The 13,352-nt window shown below is 34.9% G+C and overlaps 1 protein-coding gene across 4 annotated transcripts in view; it reads right to left on the bottom strand.

Moving 5' to 3' along the window:
• BOLL (boule RNA binding protein) overlaps positions 1 to 13,352 on the bottom strand; it is a 58,159-nt gene that overhangs the window by 31,806 nt on the left and 13,001 nt on the right. For all 4 annotated transcript variants that reach the window (XR_009607222.2, XM_060622786.3, XM_060622784.2 and 1 more), the window contains exons 6-10: positions 12,602 to 12,729; positions 6,198 to 6,269; positions 3,739 to 3,786; positions 2,593 to 2,721; positions 802 to 900 (exon numbers count right to left, since the gene is read on the bottom strand). Coding sequence is in view for 3 of the 4 variants with exons in the window: in XM_060622786.3 (XP_060478769.1) it covers positions 802 to 900; positions 2,593 to 2,721; positions 3,739 to 3,786; positions 6,198 to 6,269; positions 12,602 to 12,729 (476 nt within the window). In the remaining variant the exon portion in view is untranslated. The remainder of the gene's footprint in view (positions 1 to 801; positions 901 to 2,592; positions 2,722 to 3,738; positions 3,787 to 6,197; positions 6,270 to 12,601; positions 12,730 to 13,352) is intronic.

Here is a 13,352-nt window from a genome sequence, read left to right as displayed (position 1 = left end):
GCCTACATTCCTTACCAAAGTACACTGCAAGCAAGATTCATGTTACCATCACAATAGTTAATCAATCTGTGATTCTTCACTTAGAGATGTAGTCCCAATTCCCCAAGTAAAGATGAAGAGTTTCAATAAGAAACTTTTATTGAAGGTCATAAGGGAATAAGAAGAATTTAGTTGAAATATATTGAATATATCCATGCATCTAACTAGATTCCCACTCTTTGGCATGCATCTGATTTAGGATGCATGAGCAGTTCCCAAACTAGCTGAATAGATTGTTAACTGTTTTTATCTCCCATATAAATGCCACATTCCATTAACACACATAACCAAAATCTGAGTATATGAAATATCTAGGCAAATTCAGTGAGACAAAAAGTAGATTAGAGGTTACCAGGGATTTGTAGGGAGAGAATAATTGGAAGTTATTGCTTCACGGGTACAGATTTTCTATTTGGGGTAATGAAAAAGTGTGGAAATAGATAGTGGTAATGGTTGCACGGCATTGTGGATGTAATTAATTAACACTTAGGTGTACACTTAAAATGGCAAATTTTAAGTTATATGTATTTTACTACAGTAAATAAAACATTTTTGACCATGTATGGTTTATAACTTGTTCAAAACTAATAAATAAAAATTATAATTTAGAATTGTACATCCTTCACATGAAAAAGTTCATTAATTCTGTTCTTCTGATCACAAATGTGATCTAAATATCCAAAGTTGTTCCTTTTCAGAAAATAAATTTGAAAAACTTGAAATGACTGAAAAAACACCAAAAAATCAAAACAAACTTCTTACTTTAATTGGCTCAGGCTGCATCACAGGTGTAGGCATAGCGATGGCACTTGGAGCATAAACCTGGTGATATGTTGCTTGAACTCCATGATCAGAATACGGCTGTTAACAAAAAAGGAAAAAAAAATTATTGCCTTTCATTTATTAATTCAAAGTATTTATTCAGGGTTACAATGTACAGGAATTTTGCTACCTAATAGAGGAACACAAATGAAAAACACACTCTCTATCTTTAATTAATTTATAGACTGATTGGGGATAGCTGAGTAGCCAAAATTACCATAAATCCTATGAAATGTATAGGATAAAAGAAAAGAACTACTTGATTTAGCTTAAGAAAGTCAGGGAGGTAGTCAGGAAAAGTTTTCTAGTGGAATTGATGCTTGAATTTGAAGAATTAGGGAAAGAAGATGGGAATAGTATGTACAAAGACAACTAAGAACACACCTCACTTCTCCAGGTATGCAAGAAGAAAAAGCAAATTATGTACCAGGGAGAAAATCAGGCTGGCTTCAAACTTCTTAACACCAGAGAAGAGTACACCAGAAGTTCTATAATTAAATAGTGTTGTTAAGGGTTGAATTGTGTTCCCTCAAAACTTCTGTTTTGAAGTCCTAACCTCTATTACATCAGAGCGTGACCTTATTTGTAGACAGGGTATTTATAGAGATAATCAAGTTAAATGGACATTAAGATGGAACCTAATCCAGTATGACTGCTATCCTCACAGAATCGAGAAATTTGGACACAGAGACACAAAGATAATGTGAAGACACAGGGGAAAGATGGCCATCTATAAGTTAAGAAGAGAAGCCTGAAACAAATGCTTCCCTCATGGCCCTCAGACTGAACCAATCCTGCCAACATCTTGGTCTTCAACTTTGAGTCTCTAGAACTCTAAGACAATAAATGTCTGTTGTTTAAGCCATAATTTGTTGTGCTTTGTTCTGGCAGTATGATGTAGCTATTTTATAGCTAGTGTAACTGTCTTTCAGATTTATAGACAACAATATTCAACAAACAAGTATGTAAGAAATCTCTTAAGAGAATGTAACAACCACAAGCTTTCTTTAACAATGAGTTCTTGAAGATTCAGTCAACCAGATGATGGAGGGTAAGATGAAAAATGGAGAAATCCTAGAAGTAGTGATAGTAACATTAAGATCCAATTGTGGAAATTATTGTTCCAGAATGTCATCATAATGTTATAAACATTAGTAATATAAAAAAGTAATATAATACACTCTAATTGGGAGGTGGGTGTTAATTTTCTAATCTTTCATAACACTGATTTAAAACATACCTGTACAGTTCCTGGCACATAGATGGTAAGGTAAGTAATGATTTGGAAATGTAGTTTAAAGACACTGAACATGATATTTACAATTTGTAGTTATGAAGTATTTTTGATTTACATTTTAAAGGAAGATTTTTTTTAGATTATTTTCTTCTTTAATTTTTATATGCTTTTAATTGACAGAATGTTAATAACAATACAGATTGACAGGCAAACCAAAAGAAAGAGAAGTATTTGGTACCTTACTCTTTCAAGCAGATCAAGTCAGAGATTAGCCTAGTACAGTGAACAGCTAATTTCAGAAATGGTTCAGAACTAGTTAATGAAGAAGTCTAAGTTGGAGCATTCTTAGATATTAAAGAGGAAAAGATGTGAATAAATCAAAGAAAAAAGATATGCAGCTTCCATGAGGGTCTTAAATATCTTTAGAAAAGAAAAAGAAATAAAATATAACGATGAGGTAGTTATAGGTAATTTACTTTGAGACTAATACATACCTCTGGAACTGAGGCTTCCATCAGAGAAAGTGGAGGAGGGACACATCCACCATCTTGTGCGATTTCCACCGGTTGATAAATAACCTCAGAAGGTTGCAGGTATAAGAATGGAGCAGAAGATGCAGGAGACTAAAACACAAAGCCATATTTCCAAATCAAATATGATTCCAGTTAAACCAAATAACTTACCCAACAGATGACAGAAATATTTGTTTCATAATTTGCTGAAGTTCTTTTCCAAGAATAGAAGTATCTTAACAACAAATAAGGAGTTCTTGGTTATTATAAATTCCAATTGTGTAGATGTGATCAAAGAACTTTATCACTGGTAAATACTAAAGTTTCTTAATGCTTCAGAACCTCATTTATAAATTCAGATAATAATGATATTAAGATCACTATTGAAGGTTGTAATAATATAGCTTACAGTGTTTAAATTGGCACAGATACCTATTCTCAGCTTTGTGACTTCACATGGGAATGCAAAATGTCATTAAATAGTCTTTTTGGTGGTATACTGTTTGTATCAAAAATTGAGAAATGGAATTTTACTAAGGAGCATAGTCAAACTGAAGAAAAATTTGAAGTAAAACTGGAAAAATGCTACATTTCCCTATAATATTAATAATAAAAAGTAGGGGCGCCTGGGTGGCTCAGTCGGTTAGGCGGCCGACTTCAGCTCAGGTCATGATCTCGTGGTCCGTGAGTTCAAGCCCCGCGTTGGGCTCTGTGCTGACAGCTCAGAGCCCGGAGCCTGTTTCAGATTCTGTGTCTCCCTCTCTCTCTCTGACCCTCCCCCGTTCATGCTCTCTCTCTGTCTCAAAAATAAATAAACGTTAAAAAAAAATTAAAACAAAATAATAAAAAGTAATTTTGCATGTTTATATAAGTACTCACTTTTTAATAAAATGCTTTCACTAACACGATCTCATGTGATCTTCACAAAGATCAGGTAAACAAACTTACAAAGGTATGGTATCATTACTTCCATGTTACAAATGGGGAAGCTAAGAAATATAGTAATTAAATAAACTGCCACAGGTATCACAGTTACTAAATAGAAAAGGAACATCTTAAATCTAGTTCTCCTGACCTTAATATTCATATAGTCTTCATAAAAATACAATTAAAAAAGTTAATATTTACCTGAGGAACGCCCCACTGCCACTGTCCTGGTAGGCACTGTGCAGGGGCCTAAAATGAAAAACAGAGACAAACCCACCCACATTATAAACAGGGGTCAAAACTGGATATCTACATGCAAATAGAATGAAGTTGGATCCCTACACCTCAAACTATATACAAAAATTAACTCAAGTTGGGTCAAAGATCTAAAAATGTAAGAGCTAAAACTATAAAACTCTTAGAAGAAAATATGTGTAAATCTTTGTGGGTTCGAATTAGGCAATTAAAAAAAATATATATGACATGTAGCATTCTTTCTCACCCCCTGACACTTTAAAAGCACTGGGTTGAGGGGCGCCTGGGTGGCGCCGTCGGTTAAGCGTCCGACTTCAGCCAGGTCACGATCTCGCGGTCCGTGAGTTCGAGCCCCGCGTCAGGCTCTGGGCTGATGGCTCGGAGCCTGGAGCCTGTTTCCGATTCTGTGTCTCCCTCTCTCTCTGCCCCTCCCCCGTTCATGCTCTGTCTCTCTCTGTCCCAAAAATAAATAAAAAAAGGTTGAAAAAAAAAAAAATTAAAAGCACTGGGTTGAGCTTTTCTTCCTTGACCCTAGATAAAAATTAGGACAGAGCACTTCTTGGGGTGTGGCAGATTCCAAATGCGGACTCTCTAGTTAGGTAGTTTACTGGATTCTTTGGTGATCTCCCTGCTGAGAACTTCTAATTACATTTCTAGCCCTTGATTCTAGAAGTCTATTTCACACATATTCTTTCTTTATTGGGGTCATCTTAAAGTTTTTTGAAAAGGGTCTCTTCTGTGAGGTTCACATCTTGCTCTTGGGACATATAAACCTTTCTTGTTGTGAGTAAAAGTTCAACACATTCCCACTGTAGCCTTCTCTCCAGGCTCTGCCTCCAGAGACTAGTTCAGCTGCTTCTTTGGACTTTTTCAGTCCAAAGTCAGGTGCATTAAGCTTTCTTAGTCATTCTCTGATGTCCTCTTTACTTGGTTGAGAAGAAGGGGAAATGCCATAGCATTCTAACAACTCTTTTATTCAAGAAAACCTTGCTACCAATCTCCCTCAGCAATCTCAGCTTCCCCTCATTGTGTTCAAGGTGGACAATAAGCTAAGGGTCCTCAAACTGGTTTCACAATATTTGGCTGGTTGTGTTAAAAGCTGTGGTACCTAATGTTTTGTCTTTGAGGCTTCTGCTAAACTTTTGAGGCAGCTTAGAAAAAGTGATACCACATATGTATTTTAAATATATGCCATTAAGTTATTTTCATATTTGGTAAATGAAGGAAATACTTTAGATATTTTATATTTAGCATGCTAATAGAACTGATAACTTTATTTAAAAATAAGCAATATAGCATAATAATATAATATACACTAGAGTGCCTGGGTGGCTCAATTGGTTAAGTGCCAGACTTCAGCTCAAGTCATGACCTCACAGTTTGTGGGTTCGAGCCTCACATCAGGGTCTGTGCTGACAGCTCAAAGCCTGGAGCCTGCTTTGGATTCTGGGTCTCCCTCTCTCTCTGCCCCTCCCCTGCTTGCGCTCTGTCTCTGTCTCTCTCTCAAAAATAAACATTAAAAAAAATATAATATACATTAACATATGATAATATAACAAATTTAAATAAATTTAAATTTTAAATTCTATCTAAAATAACCCTCCCTCCCAAAACTGAGTCTAATACTAAAAAGAATTCCAGTAAACTTAACACTTGATGTGGGTGTATTTTAAAAGTTAAAAAAAAAAAAAAAAAGAAAGAAACAAATTCTCTTCCAATATTCCAGAAGTAAGAAAGAATGTGATTTTATTTGTGAATGCTATACATCAGAGGTTGGCAAGTAAAGGGCCAGAGAGTAAATATTTTAAGCTTTGCAGTCCATAATATCTCTGTTAGAACTACTAAACTCTGTCATTGTAGTACAAAAGCAGCCAGAGACAGTATGTAAACAAATACAAGATATGTAATACAAATACAAAATATGTAAACAAATCTTTATTTGCAAAACACCAAAATAGTCTGGCATTATGGATCACTTATCACCAATCTCCCACAGAATTAACAGAAGAGTGTTGGTTAACTAAAAGAGGCTTATTTTAATATAGATTATGTTAAATATAATAGCAAGGAAGTAATATAATGTTAACGATAACATTAAAAAATTAGCCTGTGACCCTGAATGTGTTATCTGTATGTTGCTTTGGGAATTTCTAAAGACTTTTGAGATTAAATGTTAGCCAAATGGAGCAAAACTGACCTCATTACATTTGGTTAAACGAAGCAAACATTCTACCTTCTTGTATGATATTGTTCAGTTCCCCATAAGAAAAAAAACCCCACTGTTATCAAGGCTTAAGTATCTCATTTTAATTACTAGAGTTATTGCATGAGAAAGAATACAATGAAATTTACCCAAAAAGGACTGAAGGTATTACAGAGAATTTTAATTGTAATTTCATGTTTACCTGATAGTGATACGCAGGTTGCTGATAAACTGGCTGAGCTACCATCACAGGGGAACTAGATACAGAACGTGACTATAAGAGGAAAAAAAAAGTGAAAAATTATTTTAGGCCTAAGCAAAATTCTTTAAAATAGTTTTTACAAAATTTATCCCGAATTGTTACCTAAACCCAGTCAAACTGTGGTCTATGATTGGAAATGTCATTTTTCTACCTGTTATTGATAGAATTACCAACCCCACTTAAGTCTACTAAAAACATCACAGTAGTCCCACTTTTATTTGGTTTCATTTCCATGGTAATGCTAAAACCACCACCAGAAAAGTTGTTTCGTCCAGACTATAAAAATATGGTTCTAAGAGAATTTTTTAAAAGAAAATGGCAGCTGGACTTAAGGTGATGATGCCTATTTCCATCATGAGACCAGCAACAGATAATGTTAACATATAGAACTGAATGAATAATCACATCTAATTTAGCCACTGATTTCCCACTACTTACAAATAATTAAATCTTATTCCTTTGTTATACATTTAATTAAGGCAAATACATTTCTTATTGAAGCATTTATCAAATTCTGTTTTATTAATTTGACACTTAAATGAATTAATCATCCGGGGTGCCTAGGTAGCTCAGTTGGTTAAGCGGCCGACTCTTGATTTTGGCTCAGGTCATGATTTCCTAGTTCGTGGGATCAAGCCCCACGTCCAGCTCTATGCTGACAGTGTGGAGCCTGCTTGGGATTCTCTCTCTCCCTCTCTCTCTGCCCCTTCCCTGCTTGCTTTCACGTGCACATGTGCTCTCTTTCTCTCTCTCTCTCTCTCTCAATTAATAAACATTAAAAAAAAATAAATGAGTTAATCATCCAATAAACTTCAAGTGATTTCTCTATGTTTGAAAAAGTACACATAACACTTAATTATTCAAAGTAATAGAGTAAACCCAAAATTAGGTTATTTAAAATCAGACTAATAAAACAGGCAAATTGTATTACAAGATAGTTAAAATAAGCTTTAACGATAGCAGTTAAAATTCAGTTTCCAATATGGGATCTAACTTATGTTGTTTTATTTTAATTCTCACTGTACCACCCCACCCACAAAATGAAAAAAGTATCATTGTACAATTTTCAGACTATCATGTTAATAAAATTGTAAAGAGATTAACATTAGAAAATAATAATGTAATTTACTATATTAATTTATTTAATTTCTAATAACAAAGGGGGAAAAAATCTCAGCAGACATAGAAAAAGCATTTGTTAAAATTCAATACCCCTTATGCTAAGCGAAATTAGTCAGAGAAAGACAAATAACATATGACTTCACTCATATGAGGAATTTAAGATACAAAACAGATCAACGTAAGGAAAGCATAAAGAATATAAAAACAGGAAGGAGGATACAACATAAGAGACTCTTAAATATAGAGAACAAACAGAGGGTTGCTGGAGGGGTGGTGGGAGGGGGAATGGGCTAAATGGGTCAGAGGCATTAAGAAACCTCTTGAAATCATTATTGCACTATATGCTAACTAACTTGGATGTAAATTAAAAAATAAATAATTAATTAAAAAATAAATATGTCCGGGGTGCCTGGGTGGCTCAGTCGGTTGAGCATCCGACTTCAGCTCAGGTCATGATCTTGTAGTGTGTGAGTTCAAGCCCCTCTTCGGGCTCTGTGCTAACAGCTTGGAGCCTGGAGCCTGCTTGGCATTCTGTGTCTCCCTCGCTCTCTGCCCCTCCCCCACTCATGCTCTCTCTCTCCCTCTTTCTCTCTCTGTCAAAAATACATAAACATTAAAAAAATAAAAAAAAATAGATATGTTTAAGGAAAAATATTCAATACTCTTTCATGATAAATTTAATACTCTTTCTTTCTTAGCAAACAGAATGTAAAACACCTTTCTTAATTGATCAGGTGTGACTTTGCCCCTCTAGGGAACATTTGACAATACTTTTGGTTTTTATAGATGTGAGGAGGCTAGGACGCTGCTAAACATCCAATGTACATGACAGCCTCCAACAACAAAGAATCATCTGGCCCCAAATGTCTGGTGCTGAGGTTGAGAAACCTTCGTTAAATCTAAGATTATCTTCCAAAATCTACAGTATATGTATACAAAACTTAATGGTGAATCACTGAACTTGTTTCCTTGTTCAAGGACAAGGGCATGTTGTTATATAAATACTGTAGCAGAGACAATGCCAGTGCAATAACTCAATGGGAAAAAAATGAGAAAAGAGACAAAAAAAATAACTATACTGAATAATAAATGATTGTCTATATAAGAGTTTTGAAGGATTACTGATAGAATATGAACACTTAAAAATCAAAAGCATTACTACCTATGAGTCTCAACCTATTAGGAAATGTGATTAAAAAAATGTCATTCTTAAAATCAACAAAAACCATAAAGTACTTAAGAATAAATCCAACAAAAGATGTACTAAACTATTTCCTGGAGAAAGAAAATTTTGTGGACAGATGGAAATAAAAAACCTAACGAAATGTTTGTGGATGTTAAAATTCAGTATTATACACAAATTAATCTACATATTTAATGCAATTATAATAAACACCCAACAAAGGCTTTTCACAGAATTGAACAAGCTGGATTATAACATTTATATTTATAAAAATGAAGACTTAAGGATAGATGAGAGATACCTGAAGCAAAAAGTGATAGGGTTGCCCTACCAGATTTTAACTAGTTCTAAAGCAACAGGACCTAAAAGAGAATTGGGCAGGGCAAACAAATACACCAGTGGAATAGAACTGAGAGCCCAGAAGAAGACCCCACTCCACCCACACCCCAGAAATGTGGCATTTCACAGAGGATTCATTTCAAAACAGTGGAAGATGATGAATTAGTCAATATATGAACTCCAGATTTAAGATCTAGATGTGAAAAACAGCAACACTATAGTATTTTACAAATAAAATATAAAATATCTATATTTGAGTAATAAGGAAGTGTTTTTTTTTAATTAAAAAATTTTTGTTAATGTTTATTTTTAAGAGAGAGAGAGAGAAACAGAGAGAGAGAGAAGAGAATGAGCAGAGGAGGGGCAGAGAGGGGGAGACACAGAATCCAAGCAGGCTCCAGGCTCTGAAGCTGTCAGCACAGAGCCTGACGTGGGGCTCGAACTCATAGACTGTGAGATCATGACCTGAGCTGAAGTCAGATGCTCAACTGACTGAGCTATCCAGGTGCCCCAGGAAGTGTTTTGGTTTTTTTTTTTTTAAACAAGATACTAAAAGATGAAGCCATAAAGGAAAACATTAATATATTTTTTAACATTAAAAGAACTAGCATGTGACAAAGACAAAACTTATAAAGTTAATGGACAAGCCACAAACTAGAACTCACAAAATTCATACATGAACTCAAGAAAAAGACAATAATCCCCAATGGAAAAAAATAAGTAACCCCACTGGACAAAGGATATGAAGAGGCACCTCAGAGAAGAAAGTAGAATGGCAAATAAATACATGAAATGTTAAATCTTACCAATGATTAAATAAAAAAAACAACATACTATTTCATAATAACATTGGCAAAAATGTAAAACTAAAGGGTTGGCAGATTATGGAGAAATTGCAGCTTTCATAAACTGTAGCTAAAGTGTATATTTGGAAAGCCATTTGGCAACATTTAGTCAAAGATGTTTATACTTTATAATGTGAAATTTTACTTCTATGCATATATTGTAGCCTAGACCAAGTTTGTGTGGTAGGGACCCCTCCCTAAGGAGAGAAAAAAAAAAAAGAGAGAGAGAGAGAAAAGGAAAAAAAAAACACAAAAAACAAGATAACCTGGCTATGTGTCTATGTGACAACATCCCTCATGACGTTGTAAACTGAGAACACTTAATCAGACTACATGTGTGTGTATGTTACCATATATGGGAGACAAAGAAATAGAAAATGCATAAAAAACCTATGCTACATGATGTTTGGCGCTCAGTTTTTTGGGTATGAACCCAACTGAGTGGTGCCGGCATGAATAAAGTTGCTTTCTGGAAATTAAAAAGCCTCGGTGCCACGACTCTGTGTGAGAATCCTGCTACAGCAGGAGAATACAGAATTTTTCCAGTGGTACATAAGCATGAATAAGTTTAAGAGTATTAATTTTTTTCTTATAAGTTTATTTATTTATTTGGAGAGAGAGGGAGAGAGAACGTGAGTGTGTGAGCAGGGGAGGAGAGAGAGAGAGGGTGAGAGAGAAATCCCAAGCAGGCTTCGCACTGTCAACACAGAGCCCTACGTGGGGCTTGTACTTACAAACTGTGAGATTATGATCTGACCTCAAATCAAGAGTCAGATGCTTAACCAACTGAGTCATCCAGGTGCTCCAAGAGTATTAATTTTTAGATCCTAACATATGTACTCCTTCCTGATTTGATCTGTGAATGTGTCTGTGTACTATGTGTCTGTCTTCTTTTCATAACTCTCCTTTCACAATTACCCTTCTCCCTCACAATGAAAGACACACTTCTCAATCATCCTGGATCTGTTATAGTGCTTTGTTCTGGAATATAAATACCAACAGGGCATGAAACAATTCAAGAAGGCAATGCCCTTAAAAAATAGGAGATAGCAAAGCAAAAAGAGTTTATATAAGAAATATTAAAGAGGAGGAGTGCCTGGGTGGCTCAGTTGGTTAAGTAACCGACTCTTGATTTTCACTCGGGTCATAATCTCAAGGTTGTGGGACTGAGCCCTGTGGCAGGCTCTGTGCTGACAGCTCGGAGCCTGCTTGGGATTCTTGCTCTCCTGTCTCTCTGCTCCTCCCCTGTTGTCTCTCTCAAAATAAATAAACTTAAAAAAAAAAAGAAATATTAAAGGGGAGATGGTCCCTTATTTCATCGAGGGAACAAAATAAGTTACATGATCGTCACAGGAATACATACTAACTCATTCATTTGAACTTAAACATTATAAAAATATTAAAGGTCAGAATTTTCTAATAGAAACAAAGTTTTATTTGGCTGACTAATTTTGTTAACTGAGTTCTAGAGCAGACATTTTCCATCCTTTTTTTAAAAAAGATTTTTTTAAAGTTTATTTATTTTTGAGAGAGAGAGAGAGAGAGAGAGAGACAGAGAGACAGAGCGTGTGAGAGAGAGAGAGAGAGAGAGAGAGACAGAGCGTGAGTGGGGGTGGGTGGCAGAGAGAGAGGGAGACACAGAATCTGAAGGAGGCGCCAGGCTCTGAGCTGTCAGCACAGAGCCTGAGGTGGGGCTCAAACTCACAGACTGTGAGCAGTCTGGGGCTCACTGGGGCAGAGCAAGAGAGAGAGAGAGAGAAGTAAGGCTTGATCCCATGACCCTGGGATCATGACCTGAGCCAAAATCAAGAGTCAGCCCCTCGACTTAGTCACCCAAGCACCCCACAACACTTCTTCTTAAACGAAATATACAGCTACAGAGTTTTATAAAAATGTATCTAAAATAAATCTATAATACTCCACAATATATAATATTCCTACATTATTTAAAATTTCAGGGGCTCCTGGGTGGTTCAGTCGGTTAAGTGTCTGACTTTGGCTCAGGTCATGATCCCACAGTTTGTGAGTTCAAGTCCTGTGTCAGGCTCTGTGTTGACAACTCAGAGCCTAAGGCCTGCTTCAGATTCTGTGTCTCCCTCTCTCTCTGCCCATCCCTTACTCACACTCTGTCTCTCTTTCTGTCAAAAATAAGCAAACATTAAAAAATTAAAAAAATAAAATTATGACAAATTTAAGGTGTCAACTTAAAAATGAGTGAGACTATTTATAATTTTTCAGAAAATTTTTAGAGGCTGTAGAAGAAAAAACTTTGAAGACCACTTTCCTAGACAAACTCTCACACAATACATACAAGAGCTAGATGTTCACTGCACTCTTGATTACAGGAAAAAAACTTAAAATGTCCATCAATAGGGGAATATACACTGATATAATGGTATATTATAAAATATTAAAAGTGAGTTAGATATACTAGCATCAGCATGGTTTAATCTCTAAAAAATAATGTTGAATAGAAAAACTAGATTATTTACATAGTGTTTAAAAACCACCCAAAATAATACTACCTATTGTTTAAGGACACCTACATGTGTAGAAAAACCATAAAATGATAGGAAAGACATTCTGGTTATATATTCTGGATATATCTGAGGAGAAAAAGAGAGTAAGAATGTGGGGGCAAGGAGACTTTACCTGAATTTCTCATATTTTATTTCCCCCTATTAAATGAACTTAAGTAAATATGGCAAAATGTTAACATCTGTTAAATTTAAGTGGTAGCTACATGGCGATTGTATTATTATTCGTGCTTGTCTGTGGTTGAAATATCTCAGAAATAAATATTTTACAAAATCAATAGAATAGATGGAAAACCTTCTAAGATGAAAATTACTTACAGGCCAAGGTGGTGGAACAGAAGTTACCTCTGGAGTATGAAAATAAGCAACACCATTATGATAAGTGTAAGGATATCCAGTTGAAGTTGTTAGATACATTGTTCCAGCTGCAGGCATTATACTGGAACCTAAAGCAAAGATTAAATAATAACAATAACTAAAATGTTCAATTTTCTTTTAAAATGGTAATTTCCGAACATTTGAAAATGTTTATCTTAACACACTTATATAGTTATGGTAAAAATTGAATGTTGCAAATTAAAAAAAAATTCCATACGTTAAAGTATCTTTGAAATATATGTTTTCAAACTTACTATCTTAGAGCTTTTATTACTTTAAGGTGAATAAGAGAAAAAGAAACAAGTTCAAAAAAGAATACTAAAAATTCATTAACTTAGATTTTAGTACCAATGTAACAAAACACAAAGCTTAACAATTTAAATTATTATCAGCAAGGCCATTATTTTTATAAATATAAATTATAAAGTTAACTGAAGATTATAGACACTATAATAAAGTTCCTAAGACCTTAGTAAGACCTTTTATTAGTAAAAGGCCAAAGATGATGAAATCAGTGAGGTTGGAAAAGATTCCATACTTTCCTGAAGGGATTTTGGTTTTACCCCACAAATTCTTTGGATCTACTCTCACAATAATTCATTGACACTGTAACTCTCATTCTCTAGCTTCCCTTTGCTGTAACTGCTGCTGTTGCAAACATGACCATAAATCTTCCATGTGGCTAGTTCTG

The sequence above is a fragment of the Panthera onca genome, chromosome C1, assembly GCF_046562875.1.
Source record: "Panthera onca isolate mPanOnc1 chromosome C1, mPanOnc1 haplotype 2, whole genome shotgun sequence".
NCBI classification, from domain to species: Eukaryota; Metazoa; Chordata; class Mammalia; order Carnivora; family Felidae; genus Panthera; species Panthera onca.
This window is presented reverse-complemented; position numbering and strand designations above follow the sequence as displayed.